Below are 16,752 nucleotides of genomic sequence, written 5' to 3'. Positions count from 1 at the left end.
ACATCTACCGCCTGTCTTTTAACGATCCACTCGGCGCGCTTGATTTTTGCCGCGACTCGTGTCAAGGTTAAATCAACACGAGCTCATCCTGCTTCGGCCGTCCGGGTTTTTGCGGCCGGCAACCGGCCAAGATATTACACCGCGCCTCACCGGTGCGTCGAATAATGTATGGATAATCGAGCGCCTCGGCTTTTCATTTCGAAGCCGGATGAATCTGTTTCGGATGAAACGGAACGATGGCAAAGCGAAGGATGCCGATTAATTAATTCACTCGCAGAGGCAGCCATCGTGTATACCTATAATTTAAGTTTGACTTTCAAATTCTTGTAGCCATCTACAGGCATGTCACATTGGCGAATTAGCGATTTAGACGAACGAATCAACGATACGTTGATTTAATTGCCCCATTAAACTTTGTTAAATCAGTCGAGCCCTCGTCATGCGAATTCTCTATTATCTAGATGTTTCGTTATTTCAATGCGTTTTGCATACAAATAGTACAATTATCTACAATAAGATTTTTGCAATAAACGGTACTACTGAAAAGCTGATGCATCTTCGTGAGCTGTTACATGGTGACACATGCTTGGATGGACGTCGAGCAAAGATATTATACAGGAAGAAGTCGAAGGTAATATTAGGACAAATACAAGATAAATATACCAGGATGCGGTAATTGCGAGTACATAACAGGATGAGATGATTGTGCTAACATAACAGGATACGATGATTGTGCTAACGCCGATATGATAGGATGGTTTCAATATGACTTCTTTGATTGATTATAATACTGGTGTTATCTGTTTCCAATAACGAGTTAGAACATGAATGTAACGATGAGATTGTTCACATTTTGAAGCATTTGAGGCTTCAAAAATAAGGCTATGATGGTACGAGGCACGAAATTTCAGCTGCTAAAAAGATTTGGAACACATAATAAATAACTGACTCATATCGAATTTCATTATTCGTGGCTGCTACTATTAATATTTATGTTCTTGTATATATATACGGACGAACATGAAGTTCAACAATTCGAGAATTCCTTTATTCGAATCCCAATGTCGCCCGATTAGCTGAGATAGTCCAAGTTTTGTCGTACTTCGTAACTTTTTTCGTTAAATAAACGTTCTTTGATTCTAAAAAATTTCAGATTATTAAATATATGGACATACCGTTATAGAGCTCTTGAACGTGCAATTGAATTATACCGTGTAGAAAGAATTTTAAAATCTTCGGAAAAAATCATGTATACACAGGTGTGTAGTCAGATAAGATGCGTACACGTAATAGTAAATCTTCGTAAAAGTAATCAGTATGCGACGAGGAAAACTTTGGAGTCACATTATAAATTTCGATCTCTAGAGGCAGAGCCGAGTGAAAAGAGTTTAAAAACTTGCAGCGCGTCCAAGAACGCGCGTTGTGTCAAGTTCGAAGAAAATTACTCGATTTATTAGTAATAAATACAATTCCTCAAATAGGCTTTCCAAATTAGTTGCAAAATTTTGTCACAAATCATTGCAGTCCATATGTATTATAATTTCCTGTGGAATTTACCTTCCGCTATAAAGAAGAATAACTCTGTCTAAGACAAGAGCCGGCGTCGATGGGGTCTACCTATTTTGAGTAGCAAAGCCTATTGTGGCCGTAACGATATTTCAATTATTCGGCCGTGTACTCGAGAACACACGCGCGTTCATTGACGCAACACGATGCCAATTGTGTATACGATTCTGGCGTTTCAGCTGAAGAAACATTTCAGCGCCATTTCGTCGTCTCGAGACCCTCGTGTGTCGATTCCTCTTTAGTCGACGATCAAATCGAACGTTAGAATTACGGATGGCCGAACTTCACACTAGAACCATCGACGAATAACGTTTTTATCAAAGCATTCGCAATGGACGGAATGCGAAAAGTTATATAATTCAAGGAGAAGAGTAAGCTTTTGTTCGTATATTTCGTGAAAAGTCATCCTCAAAACTGGACCTTACAAAATTTCTACGAAGATTTACAAATTGATGATTTTGGCCATTCTGATAGTTCTACCATTAAAGCAACTATTCGAGACAATGAAAGGAAAGAATGCTCGTTTTTATATTTTTCTAGTAGAAATATAAATAAAGAAACTCGTGGTTTGATTAATCCGCCATCGATCAAATTTTACAATATTTTACTTCATTTTATTTCAAAATAGTTGAAATATTCGCGAAGTTAAAACGCGGATCTCTTTTCACGTAGCAATGGAAAGATGATTTTATTTGATTACTTTAAAGTTGTAATCCCTGAACTTCCAAGGTCTTGAGCTCCTTTCTAACGAAGTTACTGGTTTCCTAAAAATTCAGGTTAAAAGGATGTAGAGACAAATTCAACAATGTTACGTATAACGAGTTGTTCATTGTGAAATATGTATTCAGAAGTAGCTATGTTGGACCCTATATGGAGAGAAATATATGCATATTCGTTTTTATTCAATGTTCCCAACGTATATTGGTAATATGTACATGCAAAGAATAAGTATATGAAGAGAAATGGTCTTTAGACGAATCTTTAAGTTTATTTTATTGCATTGTTTATTCTCTTGTTTATTTTATTTTCGATTCTGCATATCTACAGATTAATTTTACCAAGTACACGATCGATATGTCTACTAATCACGTTTATACCGTCTGAAAATTTTCCAAAAATTAAACTTGACCACTTCCTCGTAAAAAGCACATTTATTTTTACTCAAACCAAAAATCTAAACTCGCTAACTAAGATTCCTCGTCCGGATCAAAGACAATCAGTTGCTCGTTTTCAATTGAATTGGCGAATTAGCGAACGCTAAGCGACGAGTAGCAGAGGTCGAAGATATATCGGGCAACGAGCAGTAGAACCAGCGTACTTGAACTGCCAGGAACAGCAATGTGCTTCCTGTTCTCGACGCATTACCGCCAGTTTCATCGGTGGAATCGGGATTATTGCGAGTGTTGCTGCACACAGAGCGCTCGTTCGAACGGTGATATAGCTCTCTGCTGGATCCAGCCAAGGGAAAACTGAACGATACGTTCCGTGAAGCGTAATAACGTGTAATTAAGCGTACACGGAGCATGTGACGGTTAGCAACGCCATGACAAAGGCAGACTGAATAGACACGTTCGAACGGCACACGCGTGCTCTCGGCTTGTTCGTATTTCATGCGTACGTATATACATGCATACATAGGTACGTACGTACGTGTGATAGATGTGTACACGGAGCATGTGCGTCGCCAACCTGTTCCAATGCACCCATGACCGTGTCCGTTCGTGTGAGCTGCCACGTATTCCCCTGCGCGGACCGCGATAATATGTGTCAGGGTCGATGATTTATCACAGAATTTTGACTGGGCGGACTATGGTCCGATGGAAAGCCTTTCTTTTCAATTTGCGAATACTCACGAGCGTGGATGTACTTGATAATTACTCGAAATACCTTTTCTTCGAACGATGCATCAGGCTCGGTATCGCGCTATTTAACGGTGAAAATAAGAAGCTTGGGAACACAAAAACTGTACGAAACCTTCCTCTGTCTTTAGTTTCGTGGAATCAGCGACTTCCAATAAACACAGAAACTTTTGTGTAAGATCGCGATGTCCAGCGAACGGTGATTAAAGTCACCGAAATGAAATTGGTTAATCTTTTTCCCCTTTTATTCTTGTTCATCGTTGGGATACAGGCGATGCACCGGAATTATCAGCTTTCAATCAGTTTTTTAAGGGTTGTCGATACGAACGATGTTCATCAGAGCCGAAAGGAGCAAAGTACGGATCGAGTTAATTGGAAATTGCTCGGTTCGTTTGCGAACAACGCGAATGATGCGAACAATGGCCTGGTAATTCGTGTGACGGCTCTTTAAGGCAGCTTTTGTTAAAGAAACGCTGTCACGGACAACGGAGGCCACCCTTTCTAACGAGGCTCTCTGTTCGTTTCGAATATCACGCGAGAAATGCGAAATCAACGAGCGTTTGTTTCGATTTATTTCCATAGAAACTTTTGACATAAAGACCCAGATATCCTTCGCGTCACAAGTCTCTACTACACTTCCGGTTTAACAGACCAACTTTTAAAAACGTACAACGAATTTGACAAAGATTCGTATAAACTTCGCGTCGTCGCTCTTTGTATATTTTACCGTAGATCGGATTATGGAGGTTTAAAGAGTTCTTAGAAAAAAGTTTTGAAGTGAAGCGAGAATTGCGATATACAGAAAATAAATGAGAGAAATGCGTAATACGGAAAGAAATACAGCTAGCCCAGAAAAGATACTAATACTATTTGTTCAGACTGATCGATTCTTTCAATTCCATTTGTTCTTAAAAATGGTATCTTGCTAAAGAAATGCCTAAGAGGGTGCTATTATCATAAATCTTCTCACAAAAGAATCAATTACGCGAATAGAAAGATTTGTTCGTTAATTCAAGGCGAACTCCTTGAATTTTCATGAAAGCGTGATAAGATCGTAACACGAGTACTTGACATTCAGATGGTATTTAGTTGTTCCATGAGCGATATTTTAATATATTGCCCTACTTCTGCAAATTTTGCGAAACGACGCTACGTAGATAAGTTGTACCTTTTGGATAACTTATGATATTACTTTTCGAAATATCTGTATCCAGTTAACCTTTGCTTCGTTGTAGTAATGAGAGCAGTTACAACTTCGAACGAAGTTTCGCCAAATATCGCATCGTAAAATGTCAAAAGATTGCTGAAATCAATTGCCCTTTGCGATCTCGTGTTTGAATAAAAAATCACGCAAACGCGTCAACTATTAAAAATCTTAAATACCAACGTCAGCTCCTTGGAAGCAATACACGTAAGTGCAATTAAATGTACGATACAGCGCCGATGATAAACCGTGAATAAGTTAGTTATCCATCGTTCGGGAAAACAAGAAGCGATGTAAATTAAGTAATAGAGAAATATAAGTAGTTATCGATAACAATTTCCCGTGCCATCGGATAATTCCAAACAAATTCCGAATGATGTAAAGTGCAGTAAAATTGTGACAATCGACGTTCTATCATATTGTAAGTAACTGGTGAGTAACTAGTGCGAGGGAAGCACGGGAGAGTGGCATAGTGGAACCGAGCCCCAATTTCCGAAGGAGACTCTGAGAAGTAGCGCAGGTTGGCGGGTGCAGGGACGCGGTCACCTCGGGACGTTCACCCCGTGCAGCCAGCGCACTCGATACACCTACCCCTGTCTGCGTGTGCGGGGGCGTATGTATACATGTTGAACTCGGGTGGCGTCCCGCTATCTACGACCCACGGCTTGCAGTCTGCCGTGCACGACCGCGGCTGTACGAGCTCTCCACCCCACGCTCTGTTCTTTCCACCCTTCCTCATTTAGTTATTTTACGCGTCGTGTAATATTAAGATATACATGTGTATGCATATACAGGCTCGTTTTTGAAACATCGTCTTCTTCAAATAAAACATTCATCGTATTTAGTACGTGTCACTAGTTGTAGTTGGAAATAAATAAGAGGCACGATATATTATTTGTGGAAGTTATACACACGTGTAATAAATCACTCTGAACTATTATCTCGGATGGCACGCACGAAAATTTCACATGCATCTTACAAATGGTTCCACGGGCCATAAATTCATAAAGCACTTTCGTAGAACGTGCAAAGTAGAGTTAGAAAGTCGCAGTCTAACAAACTGGTTCCGTGGCACGGAACCATCAATGAAAATTCTAATTTCTTAAATATAAACAGCTAAATACATGCCTTTGTTTCTTGCGACGCAGCAAGAGAGTAGAAATATTATTTCTTTAATTATTTTCACAATAACTAGATAAATTTATTTCCTTTACGGTCGATGCATTTTACTGTTAATCTCAATCTACGTGATTAAAATTTATTCGTATCGCTCGTGCTTGCCCTCTTCTATGTTGCGATTATACATTTTCAAAATTAAAATATCGTGATTTTATACATCTATCGCTCGAGAAACGATCAAAGGCATGTCAATTAATTTTAATTAATCGGTTAAAACTTGAACACCTTATACATATATCTCTATGCAATCCTGTTGCCAGAACACCCATCGCATAATCATTCGCATCTCCATTTCTCTCGGCTTGTCCGCGTTTAGCCAAATGCACGACCTAATTATCGGTGCATCGATCGTAATGATTAATCTGACTCGTTCTTTTGCTTCTTTTCCTTTCCCTCTTCTCCTTCTCGTCGTTTTTGTTCCCCTTTAGCTCCGGAAACGAGCGGAGTTGGGTTCGAAAGAATATTTCTCGAAATGGGAAACATCGTTTGACAGACGAAACAAGGAAGTTCCTCTACTTGTAACAGTTGCTCGAAACAGCCGGTGAATCTTCTATAGTCGAGCAAGATTAATGAAAAATCACAGACAGAAGAAAGACGGGATGATCAAAGACCAAAACCTTTTTTCCTTTCTAATCGTAAATAATCAGAGACTGGATTATCACGGAATATCTTTATATGCTTTGCTTGAAAAATTATATTAGCGGCGTATAGATTCGAAAACTATGAAAAAATAATAGCCAACTAAAATGTATTCAAATACGAATAGGCAAGATGCCTAAGCGTTCGAGCGTTCGTGACAGAATTTTACACCGGGAAAATTACACCGGACGAATTTCCGATTTTTGTGATTTACACGGTGGTCAGCTAAGGCAAAGTTTAAGAATATCCACAGAAGCACGCGTGATTACCCAAAGGAGGACCGCCCTTCTCTATAGAACTATAAAAACGGCCTTGATTATCGATCAAATCGATTTCCGGGGAAATTTTATCCACTGCATTTTATCAAATCAATTTGTAACTCCGAAAGTGTCGTCACGATGGAGGAACGTTTCCGAAGAACATTTGCAGCTAGCCCTAATGCTTCGATTTCGGCGGATTTTTATTAAAACACTACTCATTTCTGGAATTTCGTTACTCGTTATTGTTAAATCAACAAGTTACGGAGAGAAAAATTTATTACCTTCTTTTATCTTTTCTTTTTCCTTCGTAGGGTGAAAGGTATTATAACGCGTTAAAAGAACGTCCTACTGCGATCCTCTACTATGAACGTTCTAATTTTTTACCTCCTACTACAGTTCCTTTTTTCCGCCTAAATCGGAAAAGTCCATCGTTACCCATTATCAGCGCCGCTAGATCAATTATAGATAGAAATCTCACAGTGGAATGTTTGGATTCTCGATTAGGAAGACGCTATTTAAATACAATCCAGGGTTTACGGATAATCTCGTAGATATCCGACATTTCTATTTGAACTTCCTACCAGTAAGACCGGAAGATAAGCGATAATTGTCCATAAAAGTGACTTTAATTAATAAACAACAGTTTTGCTTTCAATTAGTTTTGCCGTTTCTCGCAAATTCCTTTCCGACCAAACTAAATCAAGATTTAGTTTACAAATACGCTTCAGTGAATGAAAATATCTGTAAAATTTTGTTTACGCGAATTTGATAAATATAAATAGAACATCTTTTGATAGAAAATAATGCAAGTTAATAGGAAAATTAAAATATCTATAAATAAATAGTAGTATTTGGCAATGGTGTGTAAATGAAACGTAGATCGTAAGATGCTAGTACGGAGCCATAACAAAATATAATTATAAATAAACTACGAATAAAAACTAAAACTAGGAAAAATTGATCAAACATACCTGACCTAATTCGTCTTTCTTGAATTCTTCACTTCCTTGGCATTTGACACGAATCTTACATCGTACGTCGTGGTTCAATCGATTATAATTGATTTTAACGAAGATAAATCGTACGTAGGTGATCGCGATTGTCTCACGTTCGTGCAGCTACTTAATTGGGTTGACTCGTTGTTTGATTTTTTGAGGCGTGGACGATTAAGCTATCGAAATAGGATAATACTTGTACTCGAGCATTGCCCTGAATCGAACAAAAGAGAAGGTCATGATCTGGACAAGTGCTACTTCGATAAAACTGGGCTTGAAGCACCACGTATCGATAAGTATACACAAATTTGAAGAGATTCGACGCTCTTCAATATTTATCTATCTATCGATCGATTTTTAACACGAGCGAATCCAAATTTCATTATCTACGATACTATATGTTAACAAATAATTTTCATACAGTATCTGTCTCCACAGAAATATGTACATCGTACAAATCCACGTATTTTTTGTAGAATTGCGTGTTAAATCACGTAATATTCGGCGAAAGGAAGTCGTTGAAATTCCCAATAAAAATTCCCGTCTATTAAAATATTATATACCTAGTTGTTTAAACCGAATATTACTAAAAAATCCAAAGACGAATACCATGTAACGAGTTTAAAATAAAGATATAAAATTGATATGACTAAAACAACAGAATTACCGATTATTTTATCATTTGTAGAGGCAGAACGTACAAAGACCAAAGAAAAGGATAGCGTGAGAAGCGATTTTACGAGTTATCCGTCTCGATGGACGGCGTGATCGTTCAGCCTCGAAAACGGCGCGTCCACATTTTCCACAGCTCCGGCTGAATATATGTATGTAGGCATGCAGGTACACAGGCACACTAGCGTTCGCTTTGAAATGGAAATTGGCAGCGGTCTCGGGATTCTAGACTAACGACACGGCAAATCGAATTACCTGCGCACAGAATCGATCATCGGAACACGGCGCGGCTGATTTCGCCGTTCGGGACCGCTTAGCCGTGCATTGGCATTCCTGATGCGTCAATGTATGTGTTCAGAGTTCAGAGGGTCTTTTGAAGCGAACAGCCACATTAATTGAAGCGTTGGTCATAAATTAACGAAAACGTTGCAAAGTTCTTTTTTCCAAAAATGTTCCAATATGTTGCTTTAATTTGCTATTTCCGAGTTGATCGAAAACACATCTCAAATTTCATGTAAATCCGAAAGAATCTTCGTGTCTGTTCTATTTATCGTTCAGCTCTATCGATTCGTGTTTACAGATTTCTCGAAATATCGGTCGAACATCCCCAATATTTCAATTTCTTGCCTCCATCGGCATTTTGGTTCTATGAAACGAAATTTCTGAACCACAATCAGTGTCCTTGGATTGGGATCTTTAGAGATATCCGCGATGAGAGTTCGTCTCCGGTTATGTGTTTGGCAAATACTGTAATGTTGAAGGACGAGAGATATTGAAATACTTTTGAGCCGCATACTCCAAGCAAGATAGCTTCGCAGTATTTTAATAAAACGATGCATGTGAATGACGTTAATCTGTTATAGCATATCGATTTTATTAGGCAGATGCTAAAGTTATGGGCGTTTCTGCGTGAGAAATCTTTATCGATATTATTGACATAATATCGACGAATCAATCGTTTTAATATTAAACAGCAAGATACGCGTATTATCTGCGTGTTCAATGATTTTTTTACTTAAAGTAACCATAAATACTCGACAATTGTATCTTATTTTCCGCACCTTACAGTATTTTCCTTGCCAATAACCATTCCGACCAACCGCGGAAATTCGTCACTCAACGAGAACTTGCCCGTTTCACAGACGAGATCCACCGCGTTATTATGCATCGATTACCAGTCAAAGGCAACGGTTGACCGATATCGCTATTAACATAATCGTACGCGATTACACCCACCCGTCTCGTTTCCCATTTAACCTCTAATGTTAAGAGCCGCTTTCGAATCACGGTTACAACGTAATTATAACGAGCTTCCGCGGATTTGCATAGTTTTCTAAACCGCCAACCGACCTTTGAAATTGCGTTTCGTGCACCCTTTCGGCAATGCGAGCTTTCGAGACCAGTTACTAGAAGTTCTAGCTACCTTCTTTCGGGTGTTTGAAGAACGTTTCGAAAAACGACTGTTTGCCGACTATCGTGCTGAATTAAACGAGCTCACTTTTATTGCCACTCTTGACTTGAATGATGAAAACTTTGTACGTCTGTTTTTTTATGGGTAGACTGCGGATTTTTATGCAGCTAAAACTCGTAAAAATATTCAAATACACAGGAAATATGTCATATCGTGTAAGATATATGGCAAATTACGTAAAATACATACACACGATACGTACATATAAATGACGGAATATAAATCGTATTATTATCTACATTTAATTATTATAATCTGCGTTACAGTAAGTAACAGTAGTTTTTTCAAGATTAGTAAATCGATATCGTTTGACTAATTTAGAAGCAGAAATAGATTGTTCAACGTCGCAAGATGTAATTGGGGTTTCTTCTAGTCCTCGTATAGTTCTACCATACGGAATTTCTGAAATTTTCGATATCATATTGCAATCGAGAACTTTCTTCAGAATACGATTAAATTTCTTTCTTATCGGTTTGCTAAAAGAATCGTATATGTGCTTCGTGGTTTCGGCGAATTCAATTTCTTACAGCAATCATCTTCGACATTTAGCAATGATATTCGAACAGCTGAATCGACGTCGTTTATGTAAGATATGGAAAACATATGTAATGTGAAAATTATGTATTTGCATAAAAATCCGCAAATTTATAGGATGTTTACGAAGCCTACTTGACAAGTTTAGTTGAGTGGCTCGGAAGAATTATCAGTAATACATATTTGTTTTCGTAAGTCGAACTTACTAACTCTTACCCTAATCTCTTATGTCACGCACACTGAAATCGACAAACATTTTTACTAAATAAACACCATCCGGACCACAGTCCCCGACAATAAATTACAGAGCAAAGATGCAGGAGAAACAGCGCGGACAATTTCCAGCACGAAAATCATCCCGCGGGGACGAAACTTCTTCCTGCCATGGAGCAATCATTTCACAAGGGAGAAAGAGAAAGCTCTTTACCACCACCCACGGCAGAAGCACCACCTCGAACACGAGTTCAATTTCGTTATAGTCTCTAAGTTTCTTTTAGGAGAGTAAACAAAGGGATCTAGAAGAATTCACTCATTTCGTGTAGACGATATTCTCGGAAGAAAATGGTACCCTCTGATCAAACGGTGCGGCTTCCTCTACTGGTACTTAATCGATACTTGTCGATCTCGCAATGTCATACAAGTTTTGAAACAATTATTTAACGATTAACTGCTCTGTTTTACTTTTTAATCGAACGTTAAACTCCTATGTAAAATGAGAAGAATTCTACATGAACAAGACTGGCAACACCGATGTTCTACTTTAGATCGTATAAATAAAATCGAGCGAACGGTGTATAAACCAAGTTTGCGTCTACGATATATTTTCTCGAACGTTTTATCGAATTTAAAGAAAATATTTGTTTAGTCATTTACACTTGTAATTCTTGACATTGGTATCCTAATATCCACATCGTAGATCAGTTTCCACTGGATTTTCAAAATTTAACGTTGCGAATGTCGCGTTCGATCGAAGAAGGGGATAAGGCAAAAAATTGAATAAAGTTTAAAAGTACTTTCGTCTGATAAAAGCTGGAATGAAAATTCTTGGATTAAATCTATGTTCGAGAAGTTAGAAGCGACGTATCGCCTTGAACTCGAACGTCAAGTAAAATCGATGACTGAACTCATTTTGCATTTTACAGCGGGAAGAAAGAACTATATTATTCTATATTGCCCAAGTAAATAACTATGTTTAAAGTTGCATGTTAAATGTTGCACCGAAGCTATTGGTGTGTACTTATATAATGGATAAGGAAATCTGTCATATATTTGTCCGACTAAACGTTTAAATTATTAAATAAGCGCTTAGAAGGATGGTTGTCTAGAAAATTGGGTTCAGTAAATTCAATCGATAGTATATATCTCAATGGATTTCCATTTTTGAATCTTATTTAGTGGATGGTGAATTTATTATTAGATTACAATTATTTGTAGAATAAAGAATGATCGAAAATTGTGAATAATTTCGACATCGCAAAACGACGACAAAAGATGAGTTTACTAGATAAAATCCAGAAATTGTAGTGCAAATAGTTTACACGGTGAACAAGTCGGGTACTCGGTAGGAAACACTTGAATTCCTCGGAGAAAACAAACTGGCGAGGCATGTTGGCCGCGCGAGTGCGTGCTAATGACGTCGTTAGTCGTGCGACAATGCGACACGCTGACAATTGGCTGCTTTGGAGGCTCACGGCCGAATACCGTCTCTATCGCAATTATCGCGACCTTTGCGATTCGAGACCAGATGAACCGATCGTTGTCCCTCGAACGGAACTCTTTTCTGCCATTTACTTGCTGAAAAGCTACTGAACGAAAAACGAATTATTTGATGCGGAAGCAACTAGAATCGCTAAGGAATATAGAAATTTCTTGCTCATACGGAAGTAAAAAAACTATTAATTCCACCTGACGATGGAAAAATACGATCGATCGAACGATGCGAAAGCACGACCGATTCTCTGTCACGTTTTAATCGTTATGATCGAAAAAGCGTGGATATCTCCTGCATAATATTTGTTGGAGGATATTTTCTATTGATAAAAGGTATAATACTCAAACACGAGGAAGCGGAGGTAAAGATGACGATAAAACAAACATCTGATGAGGAAGGAATTATCGGTAGCAAATACTTCGATTCGAAATAAGATATAGTCCGCTAAAACGGGAAACGACGATGGTCTTATTAGGTTTCAATAACCTTAAACGCTGCCAGCGACAACATTACGGCCCTAACGTGGATAATAAAGTGGACACAAGGCAGTAACGGTTCCCGCTCGGTGAAAACAAACGATCGATGCGCAGGATCCCTCGGTGGATCTTGGTAAATCTCGCTGGAACATTTTATCCGTGCGCGTTCCTGCTTCGCATTTGCGACACATACCTTCGAAGACGCGCAGAATCGTAGAGACGACCCCTTTACATCTATGCTCGCCCTTCGATCCGGCTTAAACAACCGTAATTAGATGGACGTTACATAGGATACACGCACGTAACAATCTCTAATTAATCGGACGATCTACCCTCGACGAAATTATATTTACTGCTCGTTATCCCTTCCTTCGAATCGGCATTAACTGACCCGTTTAATTAATCGTCGTTAAATCGATGGAGCACAAGTCTACAGAGGAATTAAGCCTTCCTTGGACATAAATTTGGCAATGATCGTGATCCAGCGAGCAAGAAATTGAAAAAATTTGGCTTTCTGCCGCGTTCATACACAAACAGCTCCACAGAGTCCCTATGTTATATTCCCACTATAACGATTTGAATGCAAAATGGTTGAAACGTTTTGAACGCAAATCGAACAAAACGTTGCATTATATTATTGAATAGTTAAAAGTATATTTCACGCAAAAGTGCGATAAATAGATCGCTGAATCCATCGTATCCGCGAGCGCAAGCCTGCGAGAGATTAAACTTTCTTTCGAAAATAAACCCGGTGGGGATCAGGATGAAGCGCACGAGAAATTGAAAAGAATTCACGAGCTTTTCTTCGAGCTATGGAAGGGGTAAGTTTCGCCCGATTCCATTATAGAATAATTTATTCGCAGTTACTCGAGATGAAGCTGTCGGCTCTTGTGTGAAATCAGAATCGCGATACGCTCGGTGCATCGAGCGTGAACATGGCCCGCTCGTGAGGATCACGGAGGGATCGATTCCGTACTGGCAAGGGAACCCCGCCGGGCACGCTTCCACCCCCGTGACCCCCACGAGCTCGTTCCAGAGAGTGGAGACCCCTGCAACGACAAATCGACGCCGAACGAATCGCACCTTGCCTCTCCTTTAATCGCCTTCGATCCAATTTTTACGTTTTCTCTCCCACTCGATCTCTCTTCGCTCGATCACGCATGATCAATACCCGAGATCGGTAGCAGAGTTTCGCGTTGTCCGTATTAGATTCGTGTGTACGCAATCATACAAAGAATCGTAAATGTCGTTGATGGTGATTTGTAAGTACCGAATAATGTTTATAGAGAAAATTTTGTGCTATAATAGATAAGAAGTTGCGATTGGTCGATTTTTCGAAATTCGAGTGGTGGCGTCAAGCGGATTAGGAAGAATATTGGTATAGAATCTTTTGCTATCGGAGATCCTAATGGATTAGACGAATAATTTCGAGCTTTTATATTAACGTGGAACCTTAATTATTCGAACCAATCGCGATATACGCTATTCGGATAATCGAATAAATTTACATGTTTTATGAATATTAACAGATTTCAGGTAGGTATGTAAGAACTTTTCTCAGTTTCTATTCTTTTATTTTTATGTTTCTCGTGCGTGACCATCGAATTCTCTATTAATCGATGTTTCGATAATCGATCGCTTCCTCAATCGGTGTTCTAATAACTGAGATTCTTCTGTATATTTCGGATTTCTCAATATTAATAATCCTATGTATAGAACAGATTTTAAACGCCCTTGGAAAGCCAGCGATTTCATTAGTCCAATATAATTAAGCTCTCACAACTCAAGATCTATACCAAGCAGCCCTTCCCCATAAAATATTTCTTCGCATTCGCGAATCATACTACTTAAACTTTAAATTCTCGATCTACTAATTTTAAAATATTCTCCTTAAATATAAAGCAACAGAACGACATTGCAATGTAAATGAATATTGTAACATTTTGGTACTCACGGACAAAGATGTTGCTCATCAGAGTAGCAGGCAGGCAGAAGACTATGACGAGGACATCAGCGACCGCGAGATTGACGATGAAGAAATTCGTTACAGTCCGCATCCGCGGTGACCGATACACTACGGCTATGACGAAACTGTTCCCGATCAGACCGACGACAAAGACCAAAACGTAAGCGACACAGTAAACCGCCGACATGGCCATGCTGTGCCTGTACAGCCGATCGGGAATTTGTTCAGCGGTCGAGAGGTTCGCCGTCTTGCTGGCGTTCAAAAGTCCACCCTGTTCCTCCATCGATGTCCTCGGATTGGTCGTGATAGCCTCCGCGATCAAGTTATTGAGATAATCGCCAAGATCGTTCCTCATCTGCAAGAGGGTACCCGTGGTCTGTGGAATGGCCGAAACGGTGGTAGGCGGGATGTTTCCATTGTTACTTCTACGACGCGTATCAATGTCAAACTCCTCGGAGTCCGGCAGACGTAGCGATGCCATCTCCAAGAGAGGAGACGGTGGTTGCAGCATGGGTAACTTGATCGTGAACCGTTGAGTCGACGTTGTTTCGACCATCGGCCGAGTTGCGTTCTCTCGATACCGTGCTCGTTATATTTCTCTTGATATTCTGCACCGCCGACGTCGCGTCGCGGTGTCGACGACCTCGGCTCGCCCGAGTTCCGCCTTCACCCTCGATTACGTACACTCCGTTCACCTGATCGATCCGTGTATCTGGATCTGCGCTTCCCTTTCCCCTGTATCGTCCTCTTTCAATCGATTTTTACGATACCGTGATTGGTATTTCCTTACGTTCGACTTATCCGTTCGAAGAATATCGATGCTATGCGACACTCGATCATCGAGACGTCGTTGGATAGGAGACTCGCAGACTGTTCCAAGAGATTCACTGGAACCGGACGGATGTCATAACCGAAGAAAACGCGCGGAGACGATGAATCGCGAGTATTTAAAAATATTTTGGTGGAAGAAGTAAGAGACGGTCAACTAGCACGTGTACGAGAGCCTATCGAGCTTCGTTGCATCCCCTCGCGGAAAGACTGTGCGATATCGAACGCGGCGGGAGATGTTTGTTTCTTAACTTGTTCAATGAAAACTTTGTTCTGGTAGTTGATCGATAGCCTCTGATTAGGAACGAAAGGTGAGATAAGAGAAAGATGGATGGAGGGAGAAGTTTTTACGGAGGAGATAAAGGTGGAATATCAAATGGAACGGGACACGAGATATTCGAACGTGTGTAGCGTGATCCACGGAAAGGTGTCCCGGCCGAATGCTGAGCGACTAATGAGCTTGCTTTAGAAGACGACTGTGAACTGCCGCGAGATGCACCCGTAGCGGCGAGCTGTCTAGCGACGCGCCGTCACTGCGCAAGCGTTACCATCCACCGGCACATGCACCCGCATGCGAGCTACGCCACGATCATCGTAGTGGCGTACAGCTCGAGACCGGGAAGTAGCAAGATTCGAAGACAATTCTACGCAAAGAGCGAAGATAAGAAACAGAATTAAAGGATCTCATCTATGAATGGATCTATCGTGATCAGAAATGGACAAGTTCTATAGACTCGATAGTATGACGATTTAAAAATGATAATTAAAAAAGATGTACGGACGTAAGAAGTAAATATAAAAATCAAAGAGTCAAACCGATCCTCTAATTGCTTCGAGCAATTTATAATTTTATAGAACTATGAAATACAAAGGATTTTTTGGTTCAGTTACAACGATAATAGGATTACTGATAAATAAAATATTTGAAAATCTGTTTTAGAATACGATGTGCCATGCTCTAATACAACATGTTTTATTTCACACGCGCTTTCATATATTCTACCCCTACACGCGTTCCTTCAACTTCGGAGAAATCGCAGCCATTTAGCCACGCTGACGCCACGATGTATACTCTGTAAAACTTTGCTTTACAAACACGACAGTCGTACGAGAGTCGAAAGTTCCTTCACTTCCTCCACACACTTTCCATTACGACTTTTCATTTCTATGTTCGTGATATTGGTTACGACCGTGTTATTTAAACTACCAGCCTTCAACGAATTTATCCAATAAGTATTGCCTTCTCCTCCTTTTTATCGGTATGCAGTAGCGATGATACTTCGTGTCACCCTAATAACGAAAACATCTATAGGGAGAGCGAAGAAAACAAACAAACTGGATTAGAAATGACCAAACCTTTTGCGATTGTCAAACATTTTCCTCGTGAGCGCC

At 39.7% G+C, this 16,752-nt stretch overlaps 1 protein-coding gene across 1 annotated transcript in view; it reads right to left on the bottom strand.

Annotated features, from left to right (window-relative positions):
- Positions 1-15,871, bottom strand: part of LOC100750178 (neuropeptide SIFamide receptor) — a 63,189-nt gene extending 47,318 nt beyond the window's left edge. The window contains exon 1 of the mRNA XM_003484753.4: positions 14,521-15,871. Coding sequence (XP_003484801.1) covers positions 14,521-15,088 — 568 coding nt within the window. The 5' untranslated portion in view covers positions 15,089-15,871. The remainder of the gene's footprint in view (positions 1-14,520) is intronic.
- Positions 15,872-16,752: the final 881 nt, after the last annotated feature.

This window comes from Bombus impatiens, unplaced genomic scaffold, assembly GCF_000188095.3.
Source record: "Bombus impatiens unplaced genomic scaffold, BIMP_2.2 scf_0020, whole genome shotgun sequence".
NCBI lineage: Eukaryota > Metazoa > Arthropoda > Insecta > Hymenoptera > Apidae > Bombus > Bombus impatiens.
Note: the sequence above shows the minus strand (reverse complement) of the source record. Positions and strands in the feature narration are given on the sequence as shown.